We start from the raw sequence: 20,947 nt of genomic DNA, 5'->3' as shown, positions 1-20,947 counted from the left end.
AGGTCTTAAGTCTACTCTAAACGAGGTGACTGTGTCTGCCTCCCGGACTGAAATTGGAAGCTGGTTCCATAAAAGAGGAGCTTGATAACTAAAGGCTCTGGCTCCCATTCTACTTTTTAAGACTCTAGGAACTACAAGTAGTCCATTTAGTGGGCCAATATGGTACGACAAGCTCCTTAAGATATGATGGAGCATCACCAATCAAGGCTTTGTAGGTTAAGAGAAGAATTTTAAAAGTGATTCTTGATTTTACTGGGAGCCAGTGCAGAGCAGCTAGTGCAGGAGTGATGTGATCTCTTTTCTTAGTTTTAGTGAGAACACGAGCTGCAGCATTCTGGATCAACTGAGGGACCTAAGAGACTTATTAGAGCTGCCTGCTAATAAGGAGTTGCAGTAATCCAGTCTCAAGGAACCAATTTTTCTGCATCTTTGAGACAAGATGTGCCTGATTTTGAAATATTACGTAGATGAAAGAATGCAGTCCTTGAGATTTGCTTAGTTAAAGGACAAGTCCCGATCAAAGATAACGCCAAGATTCTTTACAGTGGTGTTGGATGCCAGGGCAATGCCGTCTACAGAATCCACATCACCAGATAATTGATCTCTGAGGTGCTCAGGGCCGATTAAAATTACTTCGGTTTTGTCTGAGTTTAACATCAAGAAGTTGCAGGTCATCCATGTTTTTATGTCTTTAAGACATGCTTGAATTTTACAGAGTTGGTTGCTCTCCTCTGGTTTTATCGATAAATATAGTTGAGTGTCATCTGCATAACAATGAAAGTTTATGGAGTGTTTCCTGATAATATTGCCCAAAGGAAGCATGTATAAGGTAAATAAAATTGGTCCAAGCACAGAACCTTGTGGAACAAATACAAACTGAGATCGATCTGATAAATAGGATTTAAACCAAATTAGTGCCGTGCCTGAAATGCCAATCGACTGCTCCAGTCTCTGTAACAGGATGTCATGGTCAATGGTGTCGAATGCAGCACTAAGGTCTAACAAGACCAGGACAGAGAGGAGTCCTTTATCTGCTGCCATTAAGAGGTCATTTTCGGTGCTGTGGTGTTTTCTAAATCCTGATTGAAATTTCTCAAATAAACTATTATGATGTAGAAAACAACTGATTTGCGACCACTTTCTCAAGGATCTTGGAGAGGAAGGGGAGGTTAGAGATCGGTCTGTAGTTAGCCAATACCTCTGGATCCAGAGTGGGCTTCTTCAGGAGAGGTTTAATAACAGCCACCTTGAAGGAGTGTGTTAGCAGAGACACATTCAATTCAAATCAATTCAGTTTATTTGTATAGACAAATTACAAATTTGTCTCACAATCTGTACACATAGACATCCCTGCCCCAAAACCTCACATCGGACCAGGAAAACTCCCAAATAACCCTTCAGGGGAAAAAGGAAGAAACCTGGAGGAGAGCAACAGAGGAGGATCCTCTCCTAGGATGGACAGATGCAATAGATGTAATGTGTACAGAAGGACAGATTTAGAGTTAAAATACATTCAATGAATATGACAGAGTGTATGAATAGTTCATAGTAGGCATATTCCACGATGGAGACCTCCACGATCCATCAGGCAGATGGCGGTGGGGAGGAGGAGGGCGGAGTCTCAACAGGACAGTGGCGTCATGAGCAGGAATTCCACGACCCAGACGATCCATCAGGCAGATAGATTTATGTGGCTCATAGGGTCCGATGACCCCATGAGACGAAAGTCAAAAGGACTTCCGGGAGAAAGCAGAGTTAGTAACGTGTGATTGAGATGAAAATTCATCCTTAAGGAGAGAAAAAGGAGATAGGTACTCAGTGCATCCTGCAGCTATAAGCCTATAGCAGCATATCAAGGCAAACCTGATTCAGCCCTAACTATAAGCTCTGTCAAAGAGGAAGGTCTTAAGTCTACAAACGAGGTGACTGTGTCTGCCTCCCGGACTGAAATTGGAAGCTGGTTCCATAAAAGAGGAGCTTGATAACCAAAGGCTCTGGCTCCCATTCTACTTTTTAAGACTCTAGGAACTACAAGTAGTCCGCATTTAGTGAGCGCTTAAGATATGATGGAGCATCACCAATCAAGGCTTTGTAGGTTAAGAGAAGAATTTTAAAAGTGATTCTTGATTTTACTGGGAGCCAGTGCAGAGCAGCTAGTGCAGGAGTGATGTGATCTCTTTCTTAGTTTTAGTGAGAACACGAGCTGCAGCATTCTGGATCAACTGGAGGGACCTAAGAGATTTATTAGAGCAGCCTGCTAATAAGGAGTTGCAGTAATCCAGTCCTGCATCTTTTGAGACAAGATGTGCCTGATTTTGAAATATTACGAGATGAAAGAATGCAGTCCTTGAGATTTGCTAGTTAAAGGACAAGTCCCGATCAAAGATAACGCCAAGATTCTTTACAGTGGTGTTGGATGCCAGGACAGAATCCACATCACCAGATAATTGATCTCTGAGGTGCTCAGGCCGATTAAAATTACTTGGTTTTGTCTGAGTTTAACATCAAGAAGTTGCAGGTCATCCATGTTTTTATGTCTTTAAGACATGCTTGAATTTTACAGAGTTGGTTGCTCTCGGTTTTATCGATAAATATAGTTGAGTGTCATCTGCATAACAATGAAAGTTTATGGAGTGTTTCTGACAATATTGCCCAAAGGAAGCATGTATAAGGTAAATAAAATTGGTCCAAGCACAGAACCTTGTGGAACTCCGTGATTAAACAAATACAAACTGAGATCGATCTGATAAATAGGATTTAAACCAAATTAGTGCCGTGCCTGAAATGCCAATCGACTGCTCCAGTCTCTGTAACAGGATGTCATGGTCAATGGTGTCGAATGCAGCACTAAGGTCTAACAAGACCAGGACAGAGAGGAGTCCTTTATCTGCTGCCATTAAGAGGTCATTTGTAATTTTCACCAGTGCCTGTGGTGTTTTCTAAATCCTGATTGAAATTTCTCAAATAAACTATTATGATGTAGAAAGTCGCACAACTGATTTGCGACCACTTTCTCAAGGATCTTGGAGAGGAAGGGGAGGTTAGAGATCGGTCTGTAGTTAGCCAATACCTCTGGATCCAGAGTGGGCTTCTTCAGGAGAGGTTTAATAACAGCCACCTTGAAGGAGTGAGAGACACATTGATAATATCTAAATTAAAGGCAAAATGGGGTCCAAGAGACAGGTAGACGTGTTCAAGTAGAAACCGTTGAAAATAATTGGTCACGGTTGATAGGAGAAAATCCTCCAAATATACAGAGGACAGATTGGCACTGGTTATGGGCAAGAGATTATTAATCTTGTCCCTAATAGTTAAAATCTTTTCATTAAAGAAGTTCATAAAGTCATTACCACTAAGGTTTAGAGCTGTGACTCTCTGTCAGCCTGGCTACAGTGCTGAAGAGAAACATGGGGTTGTTTTTTTCTATTATTGATGAGTAATAGGCTGCTCTGGCATTACGGAGGGCCTTCTTATATGTTTTAAGACGGTCTGAGGGTTATACCAGGAGCAAACCTCCTCTTCCTCACTGTCTTCTTCTTCAGAGGGGCTATCGAGTCCAGTGTCATTCTCAGAGAGCCTATGGCACTGTCAACAAGATGATCAATCTGGGACGGACTAAAGTTAGACCAGGAGTCCTCTGTTATATTGAGACGTGGTATCGAATCAAATACAGAAGGAATCGCTTTAAATTTAGCTACAGCACTGTCAGTTAGACATCTGAGTATAAATTCAAAAGTTATGAGGTTGTGGTCTGACAGAAGAGGATTCTGTGGGAAGACGTTCAAATGCTCAATGTCAACGCCATAAGTAAGAACAAGACAAGCGTGTGGCCAAAGCTGACAGAAGCCAATCGAGTCCAACAAGGAGATGAATGCAGCACTAAGGCAATCATTATCAACATCCACATGGATATTAAAATCTCCAACAATAATAACTTTATCGGTTTTAAGAACCAAACTTGATATAAATTCTGAGAATTCAGATATAATTGATAATATCTAATAGAGAGGGATGGGGTCCAAGAGACAGTAGACGTGTTCGAAGTAGAAACCGTTGAAAATAATTGGTCACGGTTGATAGGAGAAAATCCCTCCAAATATACACCAGGGCATACAGCGGTTTATGGTTTTTATATAGAGAGGAATGACATCTCTTCTTTTTTTCTCCACCATAGCATTTACATCTACGCCGACATTCAGGGCCTGACCCTGACACATCCATCCCCCTGAACGAATACACATGCTTTGTTTTCTTCAGCTTCTGTTGACACACCAACATATGAGGTCAAACAACGGCAGATAAAAGCGGCTTTACAAATGATTTTTTCTCTGCTTTTTGTCGGCTCTCAATACTTCTTTTCTTAGAATACTGGATGCAGCGTCCTCTCGGGGCCCCGGCATGAGCTCTCGGGTCATACGCCACGACAGCTCATCTGCTGTTTGTTGAAGTAAAGCCTTAAATGCATGCACCACTCCATCATCTAGCTAATTTACCCAGGGGCATTTGTAGGATTCAAAGAAAGCACCGTAAATGTCTAAATATAGTCATTTGCACCTTTGGCTTTCGGTTTGTTTGGTTTGATTTAAAGAAAGCACCTTAAATGTCTAAATATAGTCACTTGCACCTTTGGCTTTTGGGTTGCGGTTTGTTTGGTTTGCTGTTTTACATGCTGTTTATATACATGTGTACATTTCCACTATTGACCATATCTGCACTGCATTTTAATATTTTTTATTTTAGATGTACGGTATACTGCTTCTTTGCTCTCTGGTCAGATGTAAAACTACATTTTGTTGCCTCAGTGCCTGTAGGCTACTCTGTGTAAAGACAATACAGTTTATGAAGCAGTGGTTGTAGACTCTGCTTATGACTCTTTCTTGGATATTTTGTTATCAATATATGATAGAAGCTGTCCAATGCGACAAAGCAATAAGAAAATCAATAGCTCTGATAAACCATGGATCTCAAAGGGCTTGTTGAATGCCTGTAAAAAAAAAAAACACCTTGTACAAAAAAATTATAAAAGATAGAACTAGAGAAAAAGAAATGAAATATAAAAGATATAAAAATAAATAAACTGATATTATTAGAAAATGTAAGAAGGAGTACTACAATTTAATGTTAGAAAAGAATAAAAATAATATCAGGGGCACATGGAACATACTAAACTCAGTCATTAGGAGAAAAAAAAATAGCTCCAGCTTTTCTAATTATTTTATAGATAATTATAGGACAATCACTGACAAGAAGGAGGTGGTGGAGAGCTTCAACAACTTATTTGTGAATGTGGGGCCCAAACTGGCAAATGAATTAAACCCTCCACAAGGAGGAGGTGCTGAAATATTCTATGGAGAACGAAATCCAGATACTATCTATTTGAGAGGTACAGATAAAAATGAAATTATAAACGTTGTTCAGAAGTTTAAGAACAAAACATCTCTGGATTGGAATGGTATTGACATGACTTTAATAAAACAAGTAATTGACACTATAGTAGACCCTCTAACTTTCATCTGTAATCTATCGTTTGACTTGGGATGCTTTCCCAGCAATATGAAAACTGCTAAAGTGATCCCAGTACACAAAGCTGGAGAAAAACACCTATTTACTAATTACAGGCCAGTTTCACTGCTCTCCCAGTTCTCTAAAATTCTCGAAAAGCTCTTTGTTGTGCGGTTGGACAGCTTCATTGACAAATATGAGTTGCTTATGGACAGACAATATGGTTTTAGAACGAATAGATCAACTGCAATGGCTTTAATGGATTTAGTCGAAGAATTAACAAGTAACAGTGATAACAAAAAATATTCAGTAGGTGTTTTTGTCGATCTAAAGAAAGCGTTTGACACAATTGATCATGGTATTTTAATACATAAACTGGAAAGGTATGGGATTAGAGGGGTAGGGCTAAATTGGTTAAAAAGTTACATTGAAAACAGAAAACAGTTTGTTCAGATGGGTGTAGCTAGGTCTCCTCCTAGATATCATATGTGGTGTTCCGCAGGGGTCAATTCTTGGACCGAAATTATTTATACTGTACATCAATGACATCTGCAATGTTTCTAAAATATTGAATTATGTTATTTTTGCTGATGACACTAATGTATTCTGTGCTGGGGAGAACCTTCAGCAGCTGTTGGAGGTTGTCACGGCAGAATTGAGTAAGCTAAAGTTGTGGTTCGATGTCAATAAATTATCAGTAAACATTAAAAAAACAAAATTTATGGTTTTTGGTAATAAAAATATACATCCGAATACTCCGGTAGAATTAATGTTGGATAGTGTTATGCTGGAAAGAGTTTTCGAGAATATGTTTTTAGGTGTGATAATCGACCACAACTTTAGCTGGAAACAACATGTCAAGTATGTAAGGTCCAAATTAGCACGAACTGTAGGGATATTATGCAAAACACGGCACATACTGAACTATAAATCATTGCAGACATTATATTACACTCTCATTCTATCATACATGACCTATTGTGTTGAAGTGTGGGGGAACACATACAAAAGCACCCTACAGCCATTATGCATCATGCAAAAGAGAGCAATTAGAATCGTAAATAATGTAGGATATCTTGAGCACACCAGTTCACTGTTCTTAAAATCACATACACTGAAACTTAGGGATATAGTAGAGTTCAAAACAGCACAAATTCTGTACAAAGCTAAACATAATTCACTTCCTGGAAATATTCAAAAGATTTTTAGAGATAGAGAAGGAGAGTATGAACTAAGAGGGAGATGGAATTTCAAACAGCCGATTGTTCATTCAACTCTAAAAAACATGTGTACATCTGTCTGTGGGGTGAATCAGTGGAATAGTTTAACTGATGACATCAAGGAAAATAAGAATCTGGTGATATTTAAAAAAAAATTTAAAGACATGACTTTGGACAAGTACAGACGTAACAGCATTGATGACGCTTCATAAGTAACGGATAATGGGGACAAGCTTTTTTGTTTTTGTTTTGTTGATTGTTTTATGTATATGTAGGTATGTGTGTGTATATATGTTTATATGGGTGTGTGAATTTGTATGCATGTGTATATGTTTATGTATATATATATATATATATAGGTATATGTAATGGTTCTCTAAAATAAGTATTTTCATGAAAGCATAGATTAGGGCACTTATAAGCTTGATAGCTTCAGCCTTGACCCTTTTGGTCGGCCACTTTCTTCTTTTGTTGAAATTTTGATTTTTGTATAGTATTGCTGATCGAAATAAACTAAACTAAACTAGAATCTGAATCTAAAAGGGGGGGGGCTAAGCCCCATGGGGAGCAGCATGCATGGATATATTTGCACGGAAATCTATTTTTGGGGCCCCGGATATCCAATGTTTCCATTGTTTCTATTGTTTCTTCGTAGAAATGTTCAATCAGAAAGAGTGTAATGTTGCTCTGTAGTTTTGCTTCATTCAGTATATGATAACACAGAATGTCAGGGTCATAGTGATATGTTGTGCTCATTTGGACACTATCACTGAGATAAAGATGAAAAATTTCACTGTCAAATATACCTACATTTATCGTATAGGCTATTATATTGTAATGTTAAGGGGGAGAAATCATACAAACCAGAACGCACTACGTATGTAGCATGTTAGAGTTATAAACAACGTGACCATGCCAGAAATAATAGTTTCATTTAATGACATCACAAAATAAAAAAATGCCACCCTAAAATGGGCCTAATGACGCCCCTGAATGTACCATACATAATATATAATATACAGGGTGACAATCGTCAAAAGAAATCACAGGGGGGTGTAATTGAGACATTTATGTAGATAATGAGGCTCTGAGGACAAACCCTTTGTTTTGCATCTCCACCACGAAGCCGACAGAAGCTCTGCATCCTCACACGTTAAACGCTGCATTCTGATTGGTTCTGCCACTAGAGGTGTTCCGGGATTTGCGCGAGCGGACTGACGAAATAAAATATAAGATAGTGATCATATATGATCGAACCAATAGCTGCCACCTAAATGTATACAACTTCATGGAATTACGTGATAGCATACGACACAACGGGTCAATTTAGATCAATCTGCCCAGCGGAAAAGCGGAAAAGCTTAAAACAAAGTCGACATGTATAACATCCCTCATCCACATGCCCGATCCCAACAACAGAGACATAGAGATCAATCTCAAAGGAAGAGGTCCAATACCTCAACAATTGTTTTTGTGTTAGAATGACTGCCAAAAAAATTGCTGGCTATCCATCTCCGAGTCCCGGGCACATTCTCAGCCCAGACACGTCCCGACTGGAGGGAAACAAACACGACGAGGTGTCGAGTTTCTGATGATTCAATATGATGCATATACGACAAAAGAAACATGTAGATAATAGAAATACACAGTTTACCATTGCAAATGTAATCCAGCTAATCAGGATGGAGTCCCAATGTGAGGCGCATACCAATAACAGAAGGAAGCGAGTCTGTTTAAATACAAATGGAGACTCTTACTCGTGTCTCTCTATCATTCTTTCTATCCATACATCCGTGTATCGTTGCTCGTTGCCTGGTCCAAGCTTCCTCTATTTAATCTACGGGTGTGTTAAGACACATCGGAGCATCAAATGGCATAAATGGGGCCTCAAATGGAGCAAATGAGTGCACATTTAATTGTGGTGATTTAAACTGGTTCCCTGTGGGAGGGGAATGAGAGCCGGACGCCTTAAGTAGCAATTATCTCAGGTAGCTATCTCATTACCGCCCTCGTCTAGTATGTAAATGTGGCCGCCGGCTTGGGAGTTATTTTGCACGTCGGCCATTTTGTTTGGCTCTTTTTGTTTATCCCCACCAGGCAGGGACGATAACTCAAGTACTGGTTGCTTTTCCAGGGGAAATAATGTGTTTTTTGGTGTGTGTCGGTATTGCCTTTGTTCCCACGTCCGTGGCTGATGTTCTAGACGTGTTTAATTAAGTCGCCGGGTCGCTGCGATCAATGGAACATTCCTCAGTGTGCAGCGTTGTAATGACCACGGTGATGAAAGACGCTCATAAATGAGGACAGTTATGAACCACGCAGGCTGTGCCTTCGTACCCGTATCGGTCCAGAAGGAAGCAGAGGCACAGAGGGAATGTTTCCAACCGTGTAAAATTCTGTTTCATTAAAATAAAAACGTGGTTAGAGTAAAAAATAAATCTCTGTATTGACACGTTTTGAGAGGTTTCGTGAGACGATTGGACACTTAGTGTCGAGAAAAACACGGCCTTCGACTAAAGTGCCACTCTCCATCCGACAGGCTGAATCCTCCATTTCCCCGTCCTAATTGTAGACGTGTGGTTCACTAAGCATCCTCAGCGTCATGTGTGGTGATGAAGCCAATCCCGTCGCAGCGTCAGCTTGAAGAGGCCTCTGCTGGCTCTGACTAGCCCGGGGTTGGCATTCAAGGGATGGAGAGAGAAAAAAGGGAAGATAGAGAGAGAGAGAGAGAGATGCTAATCATCTGAGCTGAGGAGAACAAGGCTTGAGACAGACACAGAGAGAGATGTGCACTGAAGGAGGCGTCTGCCTCTGCCAATGCCTGTTTTTGGAGTCACAATGAAACACACCAATGGGATAAGGATCTGTGTGTGTAGTGTGCCGGCCGGCCTGCTGCTACACTGAAGGGACAGCAATTACCTCCGTCACTATACCTGCCTCACAAGCCTGGCAGTGAAGAGGGAAAACGATTGTCCAGAAAAACAACATATAAATGTCCCTTTTATGATATTTTGATGTGGTGTGGAGCTGGATGTGTCATGTGTTGGGGAGGTTAGGATTTCTTTTTACAATTTTAAAGAAATGTACGGTGAATATGCATCTCTGCACCACAGTATTATTTTTAGATCAATAAACTAAAAAGGCTGTATCTCTGCAACCACTAGGGCTATTTTATATATTTTTAAAAACATTTTTACCTTTTTAAACATTGTTTTCTTTTCTTCAGATGTGTACATATCAGTCTATATGTTACTGGTTAAGAGTAAATGAAGATGGCACAAAGAAAAAATATTAAAATTTAGACAAAGTTACAGAGGTTTGAGGCCAGAGAATTTAGGCGAGGACTCCAAAATGGCCATTTTGGATTTGTATTTTCTAAAGTAACAAACCGTAATATTTCACTTCTATGTCACTCATCGTGTTCGACATATACAAATACGCCATTTTTCAACTTTTGAAGAAAAAAAAAGAAAAAATACCAAACTCAATTTTGACTAGCCCCCCAGATAAACCTTTTCTATTTCTTTCGAGTTGTACTCCTCTCCCTCTCCGGCTTTTGATTCGCCGGGGGGCAAGAGGTGGGCGTGGCCTCAGAGTATTAATCCCCACTCTGCACCCCCGGGTTTACTATGTCCCCAAAGGAGTTTCCAGCTCCAACTGCCGCAGATGGACAACATGCTACATTAGTATTCAGACGACATCAGACATTTGGGCCAAACACTCACTGGACAAAGCTACACACACACACACACACACACACACCTATTTACATATCAGGATCAAGAGAGACACTTGAATCATCACAGCACAGACCTCCAAGAAAAAGGGGGAAATATTCCCCGTGGGGATTCTTTCCTCCACTCAATGCTCGCTTTGCATTCTGCTGTGTTGATTATTATTCCACATTCATAATGCATCGCCGCGACCGCAGCGAGACAAAGCTAATTATTAGTGGGCGAGCGATAACACTGACACATCACTAAAGCCAGAGTCGGCCGCCGCAGAGTGCTGCGAGTTAGACTTTTAAACTCGTTTGCTCACCGGCGGTGCGGCGGCGTGGACACGTCCCATTAGTCTGTCCATCTCCGCTATCATCCCCCCCCCCCTCCTCCCCCCGATTCCAAATGAAATGCAGATAGAAAGCCAGCGTTCTGTGACATGTCAGCATATTCACAGATAGAAATAATCTGCCGACGTTTTTTTTGTAAAAAGCCGTAATGCTCCGTGGAGGAAATATACTCCATAGAAAACTGTACTCTCCTAAGTATTACATTATATGTTATGAGCATCTTACAGTCATGTTACATTCATACGCCGTAGACTCAGCTACAGGGAGCAACTCAAGATTCAGTGCCTTGCTCAAGGACATATCAACTAGGATTGAACCGCCAACCCCCTGATTGAAAGACCCACAGTCAGGAAGAAGACCCCGAGAACAGCACTGCTGAATATGGACTGTATACATAGAGAAGATGAGTAATGTTCTCAGCTGCGAGCCCTTTGATGTTAAATATAGTAATGTTTATGATGTGAAAGCACAGCTGAGGTGAGGAGGAGTTTATTGGGAGAGTGATTTAGTTTACAGGGAACATAACGGGTGGACCAGCCTGCCGCCGTAAAGTTAATGGCTTTTCACAGCGGGGGGTCAGGAAGGGGAGATAGGGTCAGGGGAAGCAGATTCAAGTTCTCAGGGTCTCGATCTAGATAAGGAGCTGACCTTTCAGGATGCAGGAGAGAAGTTGTCGTTACCTAGATCTGTATAAAGAAGGCTGTGACTGTTGTGACTTGAATCTTGTGTGACAGAGTTCCCTGAGAAGCTGTGTCACAACTTTCCTCCTGGCAAGGATGAAAACAGATGGAGGCAATTGTGATGAGGAGACTTCATTTCCTCTTTCCAGATTGACAGAGAAAATCTTGCACTACACCCTCGATTAATTCACTATATATGTCCTACTCATGTCTATCTTTTCTTTATTTGAATATTTTTTTTAAATTATTATTATTTCCTCTTTCCAGATTGACAGAAAATCTTCCACTACACCCTTGATTAATTCATTATATATTTTCTACTCATGTCTTTTCTTTATTTGTATTATTTGTTATTATTTTCCATTCATTTAAGTTTTTGTTTTTGTCCTCTACAATATTTCGTCGCGTTTTTTGTTGTTGTTCTGTTACACAGAGAAAAAAATTCAATAAAGAAAAAAAAAAAATCCCGTAATGCTCCAGAGCACCAGAGGCCTGATCCACCACAACATGGGCTATAAGGAAATAAAGATCGTACCCTAAAGATTGCATCTCCCTCTCATAAGTTACCGCATTGGGAAGGTCCATTTTTTTCAACTGTGCGCAATGCGGAGGCGCTTAGCTAACGGAAAGTGAGCCGTTAGCGGTGCATGATATGAATTGAATATCTGGATTGCAATTAAAAGTCCCCATTCCGACACGGGAAGCGCTCGAATGCACGGATAGGAAGGCTGATAAGTGGAGGGTGTTAAAAGCCGTCCGAGTGTGAATGAAAAGGTACCCCCCCCCCCCCCAATGCACATACAGTAGCAAGTCCCTCGGTCGTGATAGCAGATCGAGTCTTTTACTGGAACACCCGACACACTCGAGGCCCTTTCACAAAGCTCTGGAGCTGCTCATTGACTCCCTGGATCCTCAGTGCAGCGTGACACCGCTGGAAGTGTTGTTCAAACTCAATTGTGCCCGGGCTCCCAAAAAAACTGGCAATTCATTGGCTGAAACCTCTTTTCTAAATGTGCATTTACATCGGGAGAGGGACGCAGTTAGGGAGGGACGGAGAGTTCTGTCTTTGCACAGCAGACGTTTCGCACCCTTCAGCACACAGTACGAACACATTAAAAGGTGATGTGGTCGGCAATATCAAATAAAGAATATAAATGAGGGGGGGGGGGCAGAGAGAGAATGAGCGCTGCAGTGGTTTCTCTTCAGCGTTAAGCAGCTTCAACAGGAACGCTTGTACACGAGGCTACATCTACATTAAAAGAGATCGTTGTAGTAGTGTATGCATGTTGTCTTAATTCCTTCTATATTTAAATGTACTTTGAAGTGACTGTTATCGTGGTCGTTGTGTTCATTGCATTTGCAATCGTTGTATATAGTGACAGCGTGTCACGGGTACACCACCTCCAACAAACTGAAGGTCATGTTCGGTACACCCCAACTTCTTCAGGGTGGTATTACTCTTCATTCGTGTTTGCAAAATCAATAAAAAAAGATTTAAACAAAAGTGATAATTGGTGGCTTGTTGGTTTGTGTGCCTGCTGATGAAGATGAACTGGAACCTGTCAGTCGACATGGCAGCAGGGCGAGATATATAAAAGAACAAGCATCGACAGTATATATGTAAATATATATATATATATATATTGTGGCATCACAAGGGGTCAGGTAGTGGAGGGACGCTATTTTCCCACTCGATTACAGCGGCCACCTGACAAAATGGCCGCTCAGTGGAAAACTACAGCTCCCAGCCTGCCTCACCACTCACCCAGCTGCAGGTGTTTAGGACATCTAATTGAGGCAGGGCTGGGAAGCTTAAGAGGAGACAGAGGGCAGAGGACAAAGGAGAGAAGGAGCGGGACAAGCCAGGAGAAGGGCCTCCAGGACGAACCCCAGAGCAAGAGAACAACCCAGAGGAGGACTTTGTGAAGTGGACTTTGTTTGAGGATAAGTTTTATTTAAAGAACCTTTTTCTCCCCCGGGACACTTTTTGGTTGGACTATGGACTTTGTCTTATTTTGTTGGAATGAATAAACCGTCTAGTTTATTTTAATCCTTGCCTTTTGCCAGTTTTTATTGCTCCCTTGCACTGCCCCACCCTAGACGGCACTAGGGACAGCCCGTGACGTGACAGATGGTGGAGAATGCGGGCACTGGGGCCTAAGTGCGGATGAGTGGGAGTGAAGATATTGATGACTTGGCCCTGTTTTTTTCAGAACTTCAAATACCAGGCCACCCATCCCAAATGGAGTCACTGGTGCAGATGCTGGTGGAGAGCCAGAGGGCCCAGCAAGAAATCAATGCAGCCCTGTTGCAACAACAAGTAAGGGCTAATGAACTCAAAGAGCAGGAGCTCCAACAGGTACGAAGGGTGAAACCCAAAGTAGCGGACTTTATCCCTAAACTAGGAGTTTCTGATGATGTGGAAGCGTACCTTCATGCCTTTGAAATTACTGCTGTTCGAGAGGAGTGGCCGAGGAGGCAGTGGGTTGGACTCCTGGCTCCTTTCCTCTCAGGTGAGGCACTTAAAGCCTTTCAGGATGTGGAGGCCCAGATTGCCCAAGACTATGACCAATTAAAAGTAGAGATTCTGAGTCGGCAGGGCCTTACTAAATGTAGCATGGCCCAACATTTCCATAACTGGTCTTTTCAAAGGAGTAATACGCCCCGGTCCCAAATGCATGAATTGATAAGAGTGACAAAAAGGTGGCTGGAACCAGACCGAAGCAGCCCGGCCGACATCATAGAGACCCTGGTTATGGACCGGTATTTACGGGCTCTGCCTTATGAAGCAAAAAGGGTAATTGGTCACCAGAAGGTACGAACAGCTACAGAGTTAATAGAAGCTGTGGAGCAGTACCAGGCCGCTGCCGAAATGCTCCGCATACCCTGTAAAGAGCCTGGGGGGTTTGTTCCCGCCCAGCCAAGGGCGGGTCGCCAAAGAGGTTCGATGCCGACCAACACCCAGTCCGGCCCACCCTATAGAGAGGATAGGCAACCTGGGCAGCCACGAGCCGTTCCGACCCCAGCGCTCCGCCAGTGTTATCGCTGTGGCGAGTTAGGCCACATCTCATGGCAGTGTCAAAAGCTAGATGAGCCCATGCCTACAGCCGGTTCCGCCAGTGGCCCCCATGTGCACTTTGCTGCCCTCCTGGGGCCAAGTGGAGACCGGCGACCCACTTGCCCCGTAACTGTGAATCAACGGGATGTAGAAGCCTTGCTCGATTCAGGAAGTGCCAGGACCCTGATACAGGAGGCCATCCTGGAAGCATCTTCCCCTGCTCAAGGCGACCCCGTCCAGGTGGTGTGTGTCCACGGAGACACCCATGAGTACCCCACCACCATGGTGAAACTAACTACAACTAAGGGCACATTTCAAGTTAAGGTGGGCGTAATCAGGAATCTTCCTGTCCCGGTCCTGATTGGGCGTGACTGCCCGGCCTTCCCGCTGCTGTGGAGGGAAGCCCTGAAGATACTCGGTCGTGAGCCCCGGAAACGTAAGGCAAACTATTGTGAAACATATGACACCTGGGTTAATGTTGCCACACCCGGTTCTGTCCCACCAGTTTCAGTACAAGCCTTGGCCGAGGCATCTAGTGGCTCGGAATCGGACGGGTTCGAGCCACTACCGGGGCCAAGTGAAGAGGATGCTGAGGGGCCCCCGGAAAGGTCGCCCCTTACAGGTCAATATGGAACAGCGCAGTTGCAGGACCCCACCCTGGGAAATGCCCTAGCGAATGTCCAGGTACTAGAGGGAACATTGGTGGGAACCCGGGAGGCTCCTTCCTACCCTCATTTTTCGGTGAAAAATGGCCTCTTATATCAGGTTACCAAAAGTAAGGAGCAAATTGTGGAACAACTACTGGTGCCCAAACCTCACCGCTCCACCGTTCTGCAGTTAGCCCACACCCACTTGTTAGGAGCCCACTTGGGGGTAGAAAAGACCAAAGAGAGGGTGTTGCAGAGGTTCTTTTGGCCAGGAGTCCACAAAGAGGTAGAGGACTACTGCCGCAGCTGCCCAGAGTGTCAGATCACTGCACCAAAACCCACTTATAAAAACCCCCTTATCCCCTTGCCAATCATAGAAACTCCCTTTGAAAGGATAGGCATGGATATTGTGGGGCCGCTGCCCAAGAGTGCCCGTGGACACCAGTACATCTTGGTCATAGTAGACTACGCCACCCGTTACCCAGAAGCCATCCCCCTGAGAAAGGCAAATGCTAAGCAAATAGCAAAAGAACTCTTCCTCTTCAGCAGCCGGGTTGGGATACCCAAGGAAATTCTGACTGACCAAGGAACCCCCTTTATGTCCAGAGTCACCAGGGAACTGTGTGCGCTTTTGCATGTGAAGCAGGTAAGAACCTCAATCTACCACCCCCAGACAGATGGGCTAGTGGAGCGCTTAACAAAACCCTCAAAGCCATGCTGAGGAAGGCCATCGACAAAGACGGAAGAAACTGGGACCAGCTGCTACCCTACCTTCTGTTCGCGATAAGGGAAGTTCCTCAGGCTTCCACCGGTTTCTCACCCTTTGACCTGTTGTATTCTCACAAACCCAGGGGCCTGCTAGACATAGCCAAAGAGACTTGGGAGGAGCAGCCCTGTCCCCATCGTACTATGATTGAGCACGTGGGGATGATGAAAGACAGGATGGCAGCTGTTTTTCCCATTGTGAAGGAACACATGGAGAAGGCCCAGAGGGAGCAGAGGGCAACGTACAACCGAGCAGCGCAACTAAGAGAATTCAGCCCAGGAGACAGAGTCCTAGTTCTGGTGCCCACTGTGGAATGCAAGTTCTTGGCAGGGACCATATGAGATAATTGAAAAGGTTGGGGAAGTCAATTATAAAGTGCGGCAACCAGGGAAGAGGAAAGTGGAGCAAATATACCATGTTAACCTCTTAAAGAAATGGCATGTTCGGGAGGCGCTGTTCAATTGTCTTCCACCCAGAGTGCCAGAAGAACCTGCCCGGGACCAAGTGCAGTTTGGCCCGGACCTGTCCCCTCACCAGCTGCAGCAGGCAAAGGAGCTGGTGGACGGTAACCAGGATGTATTTTCATCCCTCCCAGGCTGCACCCACCTGGTTGAACATGAAATACGCACCCCGCCAGGAATAACGGTCAACCAAAAGCCGTTACCGGCGCCCGAGGCCCGTAAAAAGCTGATTGACGAGGAGGTAAGGAAGATGTTAAAGTTGAATGTGATTGAGGAATCCAAGAGTGCCTGGTCAAGCCCCATTGTTCTGGCCAACAAGCCGGACAACTCGGTGCGGTTTTGTAATGATTTCCGAAAAGTAAACGACGTGTCTGAATTTGATGCCTATCCCATGCCTCGGGTTGACGAGCTGATTGAAAGCCTGGGCCATGCACGATTCCTGACTACACTGGATCTCACAAAGGGTTATTGGCAGGTTCCCTTATCGGCAGAATCAAAAGAGAAGACGGCCTTTGCCACCCCGGAGGCCTTTGGCAGTACCGGATGATGCCCTTTGGACTGTTTGGAGCGCCTGCCACGTTCCAGCGCTTGATGAATCAGGTACTCAAACCCCATCAAGAGTATGCTTCTGCCTATTTGGATGACGTTGTGATTCAGAGCCCAGACTGGGAAAGTCACCTACCGAGGGTGCAGAAGGTGCTGGAGTCCCTCCGCCAGGCAGGCTTGACGGCGAACCCCAAGAAATGTAAGCTGGCCTTGGGAGACAAACTACTTGGGATACATTATCGGGCGGGCCTTGTCAAACCCCAGGAGGCAAAACTCTGTGCCATACAAGACTGGCCAAAACCATTGACCAAGAAGCAGGTGAGATCCTTTTTGGGATTGGCTAACTATTACCGGCGGTTCATCCCTGACTTTTCTACGATAGCGGCCCTCTTACAGAACTGACGACCAAGAAACACTCCCGGATGGTGACCTGGTCCCGGATGCAGAAGACGCGTTTGACAACCTGAAGAGGGCCTTGTGTTCAAAACCGGTCCTTACTGCCCCTGACTTCAGCAAGGAGTTTGTGGTCCAGGCAGATGCCTCGGAGGTGGGTCTGGGGGCTGTGCTAGCCCAGATCAAGGAAGGTGAGGAACAGCCCATTCTTTATTTGAGTCGGAAGTTGCTTCCCAGAGAGAAGAACTATGCCACCGTGGAAAAAGAGTGCCTCGCCTTAAAATGGGCTCTGGAAACCCTCAAGTACTACCTGCTGGGAAGGAGATTCACTCTGGTGACGGATCATTCACCGTTGCAATGGATGGCAAAAAACAAAGAGACAAACAGCAGGGTAACCAGGTGGTTCTTAAGCCTCCAGCCTTTAACTTCTCTGTTGTTCACAGGCCAGGACGGCGCCATGGAACGCGGATGCCCTGTCCGCCGTGATGCCTTCGGTCTTTCACCCTGCCGAGGACGCCAGGCCCGGGGAGAGGGATATGTGGCATCACAAGGGGTCAGGTAGTGGAGGGACGCTATTTTCCCACTCGATTACAGCGGCCACCTGACAAAATGGCCGCTCAGTGGAAAACTACAGCTCCCAGCCTGCCTCACCACTCACCCAGCTGCAGGTGTTTAGGACATCTAATTGAGGCAGGGCTGGGAAGCTTAAGAGGAGACAGAGGGCAGAGGACAAAGGAGAGAAGGAGCGGGACAAGCCAGGAGAAGGGCCTCCAGGACGAACCCCAGAGCAAGAGAACAACCCAGAGGAGGACTTTGTGAAGTGGACTTTGTTTGAGGATAAGTTTTATTTAAAGAACCTTTTTCTCCCCCGGGACACTTTTTGGTTGGACTATGGACTTTGTCTTATTTTGTTGGAATGAATAAACCGTCTAGTTTATTTTAATCCTTGCCTTTTGCCAGTTTTTATTGCTCCCTTGCACTGCCCCACCCTAGACGGCACTAGGGACAGCCCGTGACGTGACAATATACATATATATATACATATAAATATATATGTGTATATATATAAATATGTTTATAATATAAATATATGTATATACATAAATAAATAAATGAAAATGTATATATATATAGCATAAGAAGTCCACTTACCGACTTGAGATGAGTCTCCTGTAGAAAAAGAGATGACAAAAAAAAAGGAAATCATTTCAGAGAGCCAAAGCACAAAGTCACTTGGAAACACCGCTTACCAGAAGATGGGTACAGCACAATGAGGTCCAGTAGCTCGAGGTGAAAAAGCTAAACCTGACTCCAATTAGCATCCGATGTCTCCCCAGACATAAACCTCTACTAGCTACTAATTGAGATGGTGGAGGAAAACAACCGAGAAGCCAGCGTTCCTGTTTTCTTCCTAAAAGTCTTACAAGGTCAGAAGAAGACCTCTTAGCAACAGCTAACTTCTGGAAATTCACTTTCCACTTCTCGCTACTCCAAAAATAACCCAGAGTAGCGACTCATTAAAAAAATAATTGTGTTGTTGGGTAAAGAAAAAGGTAAATGAAAAGATGTCTCCCTAACTGCATTCACCATGCATGTGTGGCTTTTAATAACAATATGTTATCCCATTGGGCAGGTTTTAAAACACCTAGCCAAGAAGAACACATAATATAAGTCCAATTATAAATATCCCTCAGTGACAGAAATGCACAACTAGTATGTTATATATTTGTAATAACTAGTTCGACATGGCACATGGACCTCGGAGGGCTCGGGTGGAGTTCACACCGTCACTGTTGTTCATAAATGAAGCGAGAGATGAAGGGTCGTCGAGGAAGAGAAATCCAAAGGACCAGCCGAGACCTCACCGCAGCGCTTAATTAAATGGGAACGCAGCCCGGCTCATTCTCCTTTTGGAGTCCGTCCAATGTTCAAGAGATGATGCAAAAATGAAAGTAAAAAAATAATTAATAACAATGCATAATTTTCATTTGAAATATTGATCCACGCTGTCAGGTCAGATTCCTTATTAAAGATTTTAGCTGTCGGCAGGTGTTACGTATTAAAGCAAGAGCACAGTTGAAATCAATGGAGGGTGGAGGAGTTTTTTCATGGTAGTTGATTTGCACTCAATAACATTATTGTTGTATTGTATATATGCAAAGTATTTTTCCCTTTTGATTTATGACCTTTAGAAACAGAAGATGACACTAAAGTGATTAGCCTTGCATGCATGATTGGATATCTAATTAACAATGTGAATGAGTGTAGTTTGTGTGAAAAGTGTCAAGAAAACAACCTTTAAGTCAGTGATTCTTAACACAACTTTCAGCTTTACGCCCGTGGGCCGCGGGACTGCGTAGTTATCAATTGAAGACGCCAGAGATATTTGTGTTATCCTTGAGACGCTCAGTTACAATACAGCTTCCCTCCACTTGGTGGCGGTAATGCGTCAGTCGGTTGTTTTACAAGCTCCAATAGGCAGAAGAAGACAGTTAGCTATCCGCTAGCTAGCCTGTAGCGAAAGTCATGGAGAAGTATTTAAAAGAAATAAATTACGACGAAAGTGGTGATAAAAAAAAGCCCAGTGTGTGTGTGTGTGTGTGTAGTGTGTGGGCTAATGCTAACGTAGCACTGAACCCTCAAAGCTAAAGCGGCAACTTACGCTTCTGCCTCATAGCATACGCAGGTTATCAGGCTCTCTTCATTTGCACGTTATTCAATTTTATTTACGGTTTATTTCATTTGAAACATATTATTTTGAACATATCCATTTAATTACTACATTTTATTTTTTTACCAAATGTTTTTTTCTCTAGTAGAATCTATTTATCTGTTATTTTTGTGTTAATAAACCTGACTTGAGCCTTTAAATGTGTTATTATATTAGCTTGATTTGTTCCACCAGTTGTTCGCCTGTTGTGTGTCTCATTGTTGTTGTTGTAGGTTGCACTAACTGTAGAAAGCTACACACACACACACACACAGATTGTGTATTTTCAATCTTTGCAATACAAGAGAATATTATTCTATATAATAAACAAAACATAAAGACTGAAAAGGTATAGGTAGAAGCAAAAAATTATCATATATTCCTATACTAAATTAATATTTTTCAAATAAATCAGATATTTAATATGAAATATTTGCAGGTTTATATACATGATGAACAAATATCTTTGTGGTGATCACATTGCGTCATGTTTTTGAATCCAGATATAGTCGGAAAAGATGTGTACTTCCTTCCACCACCGAGGAGCCAGGACAGCAGACAGTTGTGTATCATTGTGCGTCGTTCTTTCAGCTTGTCAGACTCACGGTCATCAGCCGAGCTGATGCTCTTGGAAAAACCCCGGGGAAGCGCCCGAGCCTGAGGCGATATCAAGAACCACGCGGTAGAAATCGATGAGTTCAGTCAAAAACTCCCACGAGTTCGACGCTCACTTGAACTGTTTCACGATAAATATTTCATCTCTCCGCCCCGTCTCGCTCTACTGACCACAACAACAGCTACAACTGCTCCTGGTGTGGCGTCGACACAGAAACAACCACTCCCCCCACCCACCGAAGTATGGAAATGCTGATTGTGCATTTTCTGAATCCTCAAG

General features: G+C 43.4%; 1 protein-coding gene across 8 annotated transcripts in view; it reads right to left on the bottom strand.

Moving 5' to 3' along the window:
• The window catches only part of nrxn2b (neurexin 2b), an 856,499-nt gene that overhangs the window by 569,421 nt on the left and 266,131 nt on the right, over positions 1–20,947 (bottom strand). For 7 of the 8 annotated variants that reach the window (XM_056442212.1, XM_056442207.1, XM_056442213.1 and 4 more), the window contains exon 5: positions 18,495–18,512. The exons of the other annotated variant lie outside the window; for it this stretch is intronic. In XM_056442212.1, the coding sequence (XP_056298187.1) occupies positions 18,495–18,512 (18 nt within the window). The remainder of the gene's footprint in view (positions 1–18,494; positions 18,513–20,947) is intronic. 8 annotated transcript variants of the gene reach the window in all.

Source organism: Pseudoliparis swirei, chromosome 21 (assembly GCF_029220125.1).
Source record: "Pseudoliparis swirei isolate HS2019 ecotype Mariana Trench chromosome 21, NWPU_hadal_v1, whole genome shotgun sequence".
Classification (NCBI taxonomy): Eukaryota; Metazoa; Chordata; class Actinopteri; order Perciformes; family Liparidae; genus Pseudoliparis; species Pseudoliparis swirei.
The sequence above is the reverse complement of the archived record's forward strand: the minus strand, read 5'-3'. Positions and strand labels throughout refer to the sequence as shown.